At 45.2% G+C, this 12,366-nt stretch overlaps 4 protein-coding genes across 4 annotated transcripts; all 4 read right to left on the bottom strand.

The window, feature by feature from the left end:
• Window positions 1–986: 986 nt before the first annotated feature.
• Window positions 987–2,153, bottom strand: ATC70_013094 (uncharacterized protein; the record flags this gene model as incomplete). Its single annotated transcript, XM_064832260.1, has 1 exon — window positions 987–2,153. One exon carries the CDS (start codon window positions 2,151–2,153, stop codon window positions 987–989), a length of 1,167 nt encoding a protein of 388 aa, XP_064687815.1.
• A 531-nt stretch (window positions 2,154–2,684) lies between these two features.
• Window positions 2,685–5,618, bottom strand: ATC70_013093 (uncharacterized protein; the record flags this gene model as incomplete). Its single annotated transcript, XM_064832259.1, has 2 exons — window positions 2,685–4,424; window positions 4,494–5,618. The coding sequence occupies 2 exons, from the start codon at window positions 5,616–5,618 to the stop codon at window positions 2,685–2,687; spliced, it is 2,865 nt and encodes a 954-aa protein (XP_064687814.1).
• A 422-nt stretch (window positions 5,619–6,040) lies between these two features.
• On the bottom strand, window positions 6,041–6,958 carry ATC70_013092 (uncharacterized protein; the record flags this gene model as incomplete). The annotated part of the gene is made up of 1 exon (XM_064832258.1): window positions 6,041–6,958. The coding sequence occupies one exon, from the start codon at window positions 6,956–6,958 to the stop codon at window positions 6,041–6,043; it is 918 nt and encodes a 305-aa protein (XP_064687813.1).
• A 962-nt stretch (window positions 6,959–7,920) lies between these two features.
• KIC1 (kinase that interacts with cdc31p) lies at window positions 7,921–12,203 on the bottom strand (the record flags this gene model as incomplete). Its single annotated transcript, XM_064832257.1, has 2 exons — window positions 7,921–11,252; window positions 11,312–12,203. The coding sequence occupies 2 exons, from the start codon at window positions 12,201–12,203 to the stop codon at window positions 7,921–7,923; spliced, it is 4,224 nt and encodes a 1,407-aa protein (XP_064687812.1).
• Window positions 12,204–12,366: the final 163 nt, after the last annotated feature.

The raw sequence follows: 12,366 nt of genomic DNA, 5'->3' as shown, positions 1-12,366 counted from the left end.
TGATAATAAATTGCTGAATATCTACGGTAAATGTCCTCCATTCATGAATCTACATTTGTCGTCAAGTTAGAAATCGGCAGCGTTTGGTGGCGCACGACAACCTTTTGTAGGGTAGTAGTAGAATAAAAACAGCGGCAAAGTGTACATCTTATCTTGCTGGATAGTGTATATTATAAGGCAGTTATTTGGCTATTTGCCGCTTCAATTTCTTTGAAAATATTCAAAAATATCTATATATCATTCAAAACATAGTTCAACTTTAAAATTTTCAAAAGCATCTGTTTTTCAGTCTACAGAGTTCTTGAAAACCTACCATTTACCTGCAGAAAGGATATTAAATCAAAAAATTGCTACAGCGATGACAAACAAAAAATGTAGTACAGATATATTTGGCAATTTGCTTCCAATATTATCAAATTGCTCGTTTAGCTCAGGCGAAAATTTATGGTTGTTTATTGATTACAATGAATTAGCAATGTAAAAAATATAGACTTATATGCATGCGATCTTTGGATCATTAGTTGCAAGTCCTGAGAAGCGACGTACAGCAAAAAAGCTTAAATTGATAGTTTGATCTCCATGCAGGAACAACATGCAAGTGTCCAGAAAAGGGAAAGGTCCTAAACTAAAAATTAAACTGGTAAAAAAGAAGTACAGGCAGGAAAAAGAAGTAAAACAAGTGAGATAAAAGGGTAGAGAATAAGAAGCTATGGTGTATGAGACATGCAATTGAGGATACCTCGATGTTCAGACAGCAGCACAGACAAAATAAACCCACAGACCTCAGTGGCACAAAAAAAGCAAGAAAAAAAAGGAGAAAACGAGGCATTTGCATATAGCAAAATGAGTAGAGAGACAAGGACCAAACGAGAAAGAAGCAGAGAAGGAGGACAAAGTGAATACAGACACTACCACAAAGGCAGCAGAAACAGAAACAATGAGAGTGGGAATGAGAGAGCAAAACGATTTCAACAACAAGGTGTCAATCAGTTATCAGAAGACTCTGACATTTCAAAATCCTTGGTAGCAGAGAGAGTTGGGGAGACAGCATAAGCCAAGAGAGAGGCAGTTTCAGCATCATGATGCAAAAGGTAGCCAAGATAACTCAAACGTTGTTTCTTGGCTAAACGCTCTTGATCAGAGGATCGAGATGGTGGTTTAGCAGCAGCAGAGGAGGAGGAACGAGCAAGCATTTCTTCTTTCAAAATGGCATCAAATTGGGCTTGGTTGATGCGATCATACAAAAGAAAAGAACGAGCAACAGAAACACGGACAGAACGACGGACAAAAGACAGAGAACGAAGACAGCGAAGGTTTTCAACCTCAATGGCCTTTTGGACACGCAGATCAGGAGAGAGAGAAGCAAATTTGGGATCTTTGAGATTGACTGGATCACATGGATCAAAGTCAACCAACGGAGAACAGCCACGACCATGGAGATGCATGGCTTTGGTGAGGGTGAGAACATAGTCGTTGTGAACAAGGAAAGAAATCACATTCTGTACAGGATATTGAATATCCAGCACACGAGAGTTATTCAATCCTACGCCTTGAACAAGGCGACGCAGCTCAGAAAGACGACGGCGGACAGGAGTAGCATAGTACACAAATTGATAACCAGATGGTATATCACTTTGAGGAGCAAAAAGACGAGCAAGAGTAGCGGATGCCTTGGTGGCAGATGGAGGAGGACGAGCAGCAGGCTTCTTCTTACGCTTTGCACCTGTATTAGATGCAACGACGGCAGCAAAAGATGGTTGATTTCCTGGAGACAAAATGGTGGCAGAGGTAGCATTGGTGCATGTAGTTGATGCTGATGCTGTTGTGGTGGTAGTAGTAGCAGGAGGTGGGTGGGATGATGATGGTTTGGGAGCCAGGCTAGTTGTAGTACCAGTAGCAGCTGCAAGTTGGGCTTTGAGAGCGTGACGAGCAGCCTCAGACTCTGCCAGGGCTGTTTTTAACCGCTCAATTTCGACATGGGCGGTTTCCAGACGAGCTAAGCGATTTCGAACCTCAATCATAAAGGTTGAAAGTTGCTGTTCACTCGCTGGAGAGGCAGATGGAGGAGTTGTTGTTCCAAAATCAGTTGAAATGCTGATGATATCAACTGATGTTTGTGGATGATGGTGCTGAGAGGTTGGAGAGAGTGTCATTTTCTTTGTTTTTAACTGTTGAGTGAAATCTACAGCGAAAAAAGGTGGAGATCTTGAGGAACTTGGCCGTTTTTGACCTGGAGAAAGAGAGGACGCAGAGCTTAATGCCTGGTTTACTTTGGTGTCGTCTGGAATGGTGTTCTTGCTATGTATTGTATGGATTTGTAGAGTTGGGTCAATTTTTTCAATATTACTGGGCTTCAATGTATTAAAAAAATTGGTTAGCGGAAAGAAAGGTGCTCGTTTAGCTCAGTTTAAAGATTGTTTTTATTTATATACAATGTTTTATAATTGGGCACTCGGTATGAGCATATGCCATAAAACTAGTAACTATATAGACTAAAGAAAGAAAACCTCAACAGAGACAACGGAAAAGATGAGGAAAAAAGTTTGAGATGGCAGTAAAAGAGCAGAAGACTACTTGTAGTGGCACGATTGATCTTGAGGGATGAACCAACGGATGGGAACTTTGATTTGACTTACCACCGAGGCACCGCACAAAGAAAACAATCGGCCAAACGTTCATCTCAGTTAGCCATGAGAGGGAGGATAGAACCACAATGATCCGGGATCAGGATCAGGGGCGATAGTAGCCAAAGGGTGGACCAGACAGTCGATTGCATGAAGCAAAGATAGTAACGCAGACCAGTATACTGGAGGACCAGCAGAACCACTTATAGGCAGCATGTTCAGGGCATTGTCAATGACATGTACACCAGGAGGAGCAGCAGGCAGAGCATCCCACAGATCACGATCCAAAGCACGACATTGAGGGAAGTGATTTCGAGAGATGAAAGATCCATCCATGCAGGGACATTCCTCACGCATGTTTGCAAAACGACCAAGACGCCAACGAACCAAACGACTACGAGCCGATCGACCAATAGGTAAGTACAGTATGGGATCAGGGCGAGAGACAGAAGGACGGCACGCACGAAGCAGAACATGTTTACCAGTAGTAGTAGCAGCAGCCAGTTGTTGGTCAACCTGATCTTGCCAGAAGTCAGAGAAGTGAGCCTTGAGACCAGCAAATGAAGGGACAGGGTCAGGCAGAGATCTATACAAACTGTTTTCACAGATGTACCGATCCAGTCGAGTGTACGACAGAGCACCACGAAGAATCACCACAAGACTATCCTCAGGTAGAGTAGCAGAACGAAGAGCATACCTAGTTGCCAAGACATTATACCGATGTTTCATTGAAGGGAGACAGGTAATGTGCTTAGCAACGTTGAACCAGGAACCACCCACGAACATACCAACCAGCCGGTTTTGGAGCTTGTCAAGAGCCTCAAAGGTACGATAGTCAAGATGAGATATAGCGAGGCCATACTCAATCTTGGGTCTAACGAAAGCCTTGTACAGACGAGAACAGAGCAGCAGAGAGAAACCATTACGGTTGACACCAACAGAGTTCAGCAAAGCCATAACCTTGACAGCACCAGCGGACCGCAGAGACAAGATACTAGGAGCATGTAGCCCTTTATATCGAAATGGCATACCAAGGTACACAAACTCATCTACCACCGGCAGCGGCTCATTGTAGAGAGTAAGACGAGCATCAGAGAGGGCAGCAGGAGAACCGAGCACAGCACATTTAGATGGCTTCCACCTATAACCAAGACAGACAGAGTGTTCAGCAGCAAGATCCAACATAGACTGGACACCAGACAAAGACCCAAAGATAGCAACATCATCGGCAAAGAGCAATCTATTGATGGCAATAGGACGACTAGCACCAGGAGGACTGACCATCGTAGCACCAGTATCAACAGAACGCAAAAGATTCGGTAAGGAGTTGATATACAACGAATACAAATGAGGACTGAGTACTGAGCCTTGAAGTACACCAGTAACAGGAGAGAAAGCAGCAGAGGTATGATTAGCAATCAAGACTGAGACTGAGACATCGTCAAACATGTTCATCAAAAGACCCAGAACAGGACGAGGAAGTGTAGAACCAGACAGGGCTTGCCATATAACCCTACGATCGACAGTATCATAAGCAGACTTGATATCCAAGAAAGCCACCACAGGATAGCGACGGTGAGTCAGAAAGTAATCATGCATCAAGTCATGCAAGCAGAGGGCTTGATCCAGAGGACTACGTTGGGGACGGAAGCCACCTTGAGCAATATCCAGAGCAGGGGAGTGTTCATCCAGAGCCGGCATGAGACAGAACTCAAACAACTTACGCACCACCGAAGTGAGCGAAATTGGTCGATAATTACCAGGATCGGAAGCATCACCCTTCTTGAAAATCGGAAACACCTGGGCTTGGCGTCATAAACCAGGAGTATAAGACCATTGATAGCAGAGGTGAAACAGCAGAGAGAGCACTGGGGCAATTTCTGAGGTCAGAGCTTTTAACATCTCAGCCTTGATATGGTCAGGACCAGGAGCTTTGTGAGTCGGCAGACGTTTAATACACAGTACCAAGGTATCAGTATCAAACAGAGACATGTCCGCAGGGAGACAGAAAGGCAAGTCAGAGACCATAGGGGTGACAGGAGCAGGACGAGAAGCAGTATTTAACAGAGCACCTTCGTAGACCGTAGCCAAATGAGAGCCCATAGTAGCAACAGAAGCAGCAGGACCATCTGGGTGACTGTACGTAGGTGAAGACTCTTTATTGCGCTTGATGCGTTTTATAGCAGCAGTAGCTTTTGAGAAGTCTCTTTCCAGAGCACCACAGAACTTATGCCAGGACTTGCGCTTAGCAGACTGTACCAGAGAGCGAAAACGGCGATGAGCTTGCTTGTATAAGACCCAACAATCAATCTTAGTATACCCAAGGGCATACCGCCATCGACTGTAGAGACGATCCCGTTCAGTAGCAGCGTCTTGGATCTCTTGCGTCCAGTATTTCTTCCAATGGCCAGGACGACCAGATTTCACACCAATAGAACTATCCAGAGATTCATACAAACATTGATTCAAAGAATCGTTGAGTGCATCAATATCTGGACGAACACCAGGAGGAGCAGACACCAAACCAGAAAGAGTACCAACCAGAGGAGCAACAGAAGATCGAAAGGATTCACGGAGTAAGCCCAAAGGCTTCTCTTTCGTCAATTTCGAGAGCTTCCATTGACGCCGAGGAGCCAGAACAGAATCACCAGGAGCCACAGTGTCATCGAGAGGTGGCACATACCCGAAAGTAAGTGACATCAATCGATGGTCAGAACCAAGAGACAGATCAGACTCAACCACCAGTTGAGGATTCACCAAAGCAACATCACCAATATTTGTCAGAAACAAATCGATAATGCTACTCAATTCTTGCTGCTGCCGAAAAGAAGAATAAGTCTTGACACCAAAAGCCAAAGACGCATTAAGCACAGATAAGCAATGTTCGTCAAACCAAGGTTTGAGAGCATTACCACGAGCATTGGAGATAGCATCACCAGTCAGAGGACCCAACTGAGCATTGAAATCACCGCAGAGAATAGTATCCCTAGTCATAGGTAATGAGCTGAGGGCCGAGAGCACCCTATCAGAGGATAAGGGTGGAGGAAAGTAAACACAATGAACCGTTAGGGTGCCAACCTTGAGAGACAGAGTGTGCGGATTGTATGAAGGGAGTTGGAAGACCGTAAAGGGGCAAGAAGGAGATACAAAAGCAGTGATACCACCAGAACCACGGTTGAAAGCACCAGGTACTTTTGAACCATACAAGTGGTATTGAGACCAGTCAATCGGATAGGAACCAGAAGTGAGCCAAGTTTCAGTGACAAACAGAACATGAGTATCAACAATATGAGAAATAACATCATGAACTGTTGTTTGACGAAGACCATTCGCATTCCAAAGAGAGAGAGAGACAAAAACCGGGGGGACAGACACATTATTCAAATTACCAGACCATGATTCATTGTTAAGAGACATTAGATCTCCATTTCAGAATCAGTAGAAGTATCACGGCGACGCTTGAACAAGAAAGCAGCCTTTTTAGGGTCTTTTTCCTTTAGTCGGTCCATAGCACCAGCAACAGCCTCGTCCAGTTCGGCTTGACCTATCCATCCAAGATCCAGGAACCAACGGCCAACACTACTCACATTAAGTGGGCGGATATGGGACAGAGCATCTACGCTGCGAGCATTGACCATCTCAGCAATAAGATCCATTCGATCGTGTTCAGAGTAGGCATCGTACTTTGGGTCGGCAATATTAGCAGGATTCAACGGGTCAAAATCCTCCAATATTTCCGATTCACTTGCACGGAGCAGAGCCAAGAATTCAGCAACATATTGGGTATGCAAGAGAATACCAATAGCTTCGGAGGCAGGGAAGTTGATGTCGAGGATACGAGAAGTATCCACCCCAATGGCCTTGAGAGTGCGTCGAATTTCAGAGCGTAAGGTCTTGCCAGATCTACCAATATATACATATTGATATCCTTGGGGACCCTTAGTAGCAGACGTTTTGAAGAGACGACCGGCAGCCAACTTTCTCTTAGTAGCTTTAGTTGGATCAGGGCGATGTGCAGCCTTCTTAGCTATAGCAGAATAGCTAATAGTACCAGAATCAGTGGTGGCAGTAGCAGAGGTGGTGGATCCAGATGCCCCCTTGATGGGGGTGCTTGTAACAGAATCCTGTGACGTGGCTTGCAATTTTTCAATGACCAGATCCTTGTCGTGTAAAATTTTTTTCAAGGCTTGGTTTTCCTTTTCCAAAGCATCGAGACGAGCCAAAATACCATCATGTTGATTAACACGTTCAGAGAGTGAGGCAAGTTGTTGTTGTAACTGTTGCATGATAACAGTAACCTGATTCATATCAGTTGGGTGCTGAAACTCGGGCATATTGCTGATTATTTTTTTAGAAATTGTTGAAGATCCAAAAAAATATGAAGGAGATGTTCAATAAACTTGAAACTATAACACAATAGACAGAGACTAAAGGCAAGTATACTGGTATAGTTTTGGAGTTGATTGAGTTGCTGATTGTTGGGAAAATAGCGTTTTTCGTGATTCTAAGGAGACTTTTTACGGAGAGGGTGGCAAAAAGTGATGAAAAACGGAAAGAGATGCCTGCTCGTTTAGCTCAGTTTAATATTGGATTTTATTTATTTACAATTGTAGTCAACTGCGGAATCGGTATGATCATATGTTGCAAGACTAACAGTGATTCGGCGGGAAAAAGCATGTTTTAAATTAAAGGTTGAGGGAAGCTGCTAAAGGGAGGGGACCAATAAAGTAAACGGCATCAAAACCCACCAGAGAGGAGGAGAAACAGAGGGAGGAATGGCAATGGCCGCGCCGCAAGACGGGGGAGACGAACAGGACTCAAGGTAGAAACCGGCCAGACGCACCGCAGCACACCTAAACGTGCAAGCACAAATACCGAGTAACATGCCAGGTTAGAAAGGCGGAAAATATGGATGCGAAGGTGGGATTCGAACCCACGACCTCTCGGCATACTCACTGCTTCCGCATGAAGCTCTAACCAAGTGAGCCATTCAAGCATCCATGCTCGCTCGTTTAGCTCAGTTTAACGTTGATTTTTATTATATACATGAATTCAATGGGCACTCGATGGGAGCATTAGCCTAGAATTCTAGAAACAAAAGAGTAGCAGGTACAAAAAACCCTTATGGGGACACTAACTAAGAAAAAGGGAAAAAGGAAAGTGTGGTAGTGGCAAAGGAACGGCATGAATACTGGTATTGTTGATTTGATCTGGAGGAATGACCAACGGATGGGAACTTTGATAATTACTTACCACCGTGGCATCGCACCGAGAAAGCAAAAACAACAAACGTTCATCAATGGGCAGAAAACCAGAGCGATCCAGGATCTGGATCTGGTGGGATCACAGCCAGAGGATGCACAAGGCAATCAATGGCATGCAACAAAAGGAGCAAAGCAGACCAAAAGTACGGTGGACCAGCTGAAGCCTTGTCTGGAAGACAGTTCAGAGCATGATCAATGCGATGGATGCCAGGAGGAGCAGGTGGCAAAGCATCAAACAAAGTATGATCCAGAGCACGACATGTCAGAAAGTGATCTCGGGAGATGAACTCACCGGTAGTGCACGGACATTCTTCACGCATGTTGGTGAAACGTCCAAGACGCCACCGCACAAGACGACTACGAGCAGATCGACCAATAGGCAGATACAGAATGGGATCTGGACGAGAGACAGACGGACGACAAGCACGAAGGAGAGTCTGAGCACCAGTAGCAGCAGCGGTAGCAAGTTGACGATCCACTTGATCTTGCCAATACGAATCAAAGACTTCAGTAAGACCAGCAGTGGTGAATGGCGGCGGATCAGGCAGTGTCAGATACAACGGGTTTTGACAAATAAATCTGTCTAGACGAGTGTACCGTAAACCACGACGAAGCAGAACCAACAAGCAATCATCAGGAAGAGTATCAGCACGAAGAGCATAACGTGTTGCCAGGACATTATATCGATGCTTCATGCTGGGAATACAGGTCAAATGTTTGGCAACATTGTACCATGTACTACCAACAAACATACCAACCAATCGATTTTGCAGAGCATCAAGAGCCTTGAAGTCACGGAAAGAGAGATGAGATATAGCTAAGCCGTATTCCAGCTTGGGTCGAATAAAGCTTTTATACAGACGAGCACAAAGCAACAGAGAAAAACCATTTCGATTGACACCAACCGAATTCAACAATGCCATTGTCTTGATAGCACCAGAAGCACGCAGATTGAGAATCCCAGGGGCATACAGACCTTTATATCTAAACGGCATACCAAGATACATGAATTCCTCTACCACAGGAAGAGGTTCACCGTATAGGGACAATAGTTGACGAGTAAAGGCAGTGGGAGCACAAAGTACAGCACATTTTGATGGTTTCCATCTGTAGCCAAGAGAGAACGAGTGATCTGAAGCGACATCCAACATGGTTTGCACATCAGTACGAGAGCCAAATATGGCTACATCATCAGCAAAGAGCAGGCTATTCACGCAAACACTAGGCATCCCAGGTGGTGATACCATAGTACCGCGACTGACAGCAGAACGAAGAAGAGCAGGCAGAGAGTTGATGTACAAAGAGTACAAGTGAGGGCTGAGCACTGAACCCTGCAATACGCCAGTAGCAGGCGAAAAGGGAACAGAGGTGTGATTTGCAATCAACACAGACACGAGTACATCATCGAACATGTGGATGAGCAAACTGAGAACTGAACGAGGCAGAGAAGAACGAGAGAGAGCATCCCAAATTACTCGACGATCCACCGTATCATACGCTGATTTGATGTCCAGGAAAGCAACCACAGGATAGTGATGGTGGGTGAGGAAGTAGTCGTGCATCAAGTCATGTAAACAGAGGGCTTGATCCAGAGGACTACGCTGTGGGCGAAAACCACCTTGAGCTACATCAAGTGCAGGCGAATGTTCATCGAGAGCAGGCATCAGAGAGAATTCGAACAATTTACGCATCACCGAAGTAAGCGAAATTGGACGAAAATTAGCTGGATCAGAGGCATCACCCTTTTTGTGAATGGGGAAGACTTGAGCATGTCGCCATAGAGCTGGTGTATACGACCACTGAGAGCAGAGTGTAAAGAGCAGAGACAATACGGGTGCAATGTCAGATGCTAGAGCCTTCAGCATTTCAGCTTTCAAATGATCAGGACCAGGAGCTTTTCCATTTGGCAAACGCTTAATGTGGGAGACAAGTGTATCAGCATCAAATAGACCCAAATCAGCGGTGGACACATCATAAGGCAAATCAGAGAAATTGGACGGAGCAGCAAGGCGAGACGCATGATTCAACAGGGAGCCATCATAGACAGAGGCAAGATGAGACGCCATTGTGTTGACAGAGGCAGTTGGACCGTCTGGATGACTATACGTTGCAGAGCATTCCTTGTTTCTTTTAATGCGCTTGATTGCAGCAGTAGCTTTCGAAAAGTCCTTTTCTAAATCAGAGCAAAACTGATTCCACGATCGACGCTTAGCAGCTTGTACAAGAGAACGAAAACGCCTGTGAGCAGCTTGATAGAGATTCCATGTTTCGACTTTGGCAAAACGACTTGCCCACCCCCATCTACTATACATAGTATCTCTTTCACGAGCAGCATCCTCAATTTCCTGTGTCCAGTACTTTTTCCAGTGGCCAGGACGACCAGATTTCACACCAATTGAGCTATCCAGAGATTCATACAAACATTGATTCAAAGAATCGTTGAGTGCATCAATATCTGGACAAACACCAGGGGGAGCAGACACCAAACCAGAGAGAGAACCAACCAAAGGAGCAACAGAAGATCGAAAGGATTCACGAAGCAAGCCCAAAGGCCGCTTTTTCCTCAATTTCGAGAGCTTCCATTGCCGTCTAGGGGCCAAACCACCAGAGCTACCAGAACCAAGAGTATCATCGGGAGGGGGCACATACTCGAAAGTAAGTACCATCAACCGATGATCAGAGCCAAGAGACAAATCAGATTCAACCACCAGTTGAGGATGTAACAGAGCAGCCTCGCCAATGTTTGTGAGAAACAGATCAATGATGCTATGAACCTCTTGTTGACGTCGAAAAGTTGTGAATGTGGGTGTACCGAATGCTAAAGACTCATTGAGAATGGATAAAGAGGACTCCTCCAGCCATGGCAGTAGTGAGGTACCACGAGGATTAGCATTAGTATCACCCAGTAGAGATCCAAAGCGAGCATTGAAATCACCACAAAGGATGGTATCACTGGTTACGGGTAACGAGCGAAGAAGCGAGAGCACCCTATCCGAAGATAAGGGTGGAGGCAGATACACACAATGAACCGTAAGGGTGCCAACCTTAAGGGACAAAGTGTGTGCATTGTAAGACGGAAGTTGAGAGACAGAGAAAGGACAGGAAGGAGAGACAAAGGCAGTAATGCCACCAGAACCACGGTTAAATGCACCAGGTACTTTAGAGCCATAGAGGTGGAATTGAGACCAGTTAGTAGGGAAAGAACCAGAGGTTAGCCAGGTTTCAGTGACAAGCAGTACATGAGTGTTCTGAGCATGATGGAGAACATCATGTACTGTTGATTGACGTAGACCATTGGCATTCCAAAGGGAGAGAGAGACTTGAAAGGAGTGGACTGGGTTGTTATTGGGAGTATGACTAGTAGCTATGTTACTCATTAGAGTTCCATAGCAGAGCCATTGCTGTCATGATCTTCCTTTTGACGCTTGAACAAGAATTTAGCCTTTTTGGGCTCCTTCTCGGCAAGACGACCGATAGCTTCAGAGACGGCTATATCTAGCTCTTCTTGAGAGATCCAGCCAGCAGAGACAAAGTATTTGCCAACACCACTAACGTTGAGTGGACGAAGGAAAGAGAGGGTTTGCAGAGCACGGGTGTTGGTGAATTCATAGATCAATTGCTCACGCTCTTCAATGGCAAGATCAGCATATTTGGGATCAGCAATGTTGTTGGGATCCAAGGGTTGAAAGTTTTCAATGTGATCAGCTTCACATTTGCGCATACAAGCGAGAAACTCCTCAACATATTGGATGTGGAGCAAGATGCCAATGACGCCAGTGGCAGGGAAACAGATGTCTAACACACGGCCAGTATCAATACCAGCTCGGCGAAGTTGGTAACGAACCTCAGAGCGCAGGATTTTACCAGAGCGGCCTAGATACACATACTGGTATCCTTGTTGACCTTTGGTGGTGGTGGTTTGGAACATGCGACCTGCAGCAAGACGTCGCTTGGTAGTACGGGCAGGGTCACGATGTTGAGCACCTTTACGGGCAGCAGATGCGTAGCTACCTTGAGTAGCATCGGGTTGGTGAGTAGTAACAAGCTCTTGGGGTGGTGTTACCTGAGAGCTGGCTTGAGCACCTTGATTGGTGCGGCGGGATGAGAGTTGGCCCTGTAATTTTTCAATTGCAAGGTCCTTGGCCTGTAACTGATTTTTCAATTCTCCATTTTCCTTTTCCAAAAGGTCCAGGCGAGCAAGGAGATTGTCATGTTGCTGTACTCGCTCGGTAAGAGAGACCAGCTGTTGCTGTTGTTCTTGAACAGTTTGGATGAGCTGATTCAAATCCATAGATTGCTGATTATTGTTGAGCATGGCTGAAAATATTCTATCAAACTTTGGAGATTCAATAAAATATGAAAAAGATGTCCAACAAACTGGAGGTTATAACACAATGTACGTTGACTAAATGCAAGTAAACTGGTACAACTGAAGGCTAGTTGGAGTGTTTGTTGTCGAGATAAACCGCTTTTATAGT

This window comes from Mucor velutinosus (assembly GCF_035048745.1).
Source record: "Mucor velutinosus strain NIH1002 chromosome Unknown tig00001572, whole genome shotgun sequence".
In the NCBI taxonomy this organism is placed as follows: domain Eukaryota; kingdom Fungi; phylum Mucoromycota; class Mucoromycetes; order Mucorales; family Mucoraceae; genus Mucor; species Mucor velutinosus.
Note: the sequence above shows the minus strand (reverse complement) of the source record. Positions and strands in the feature narration are given on the sequence as shown.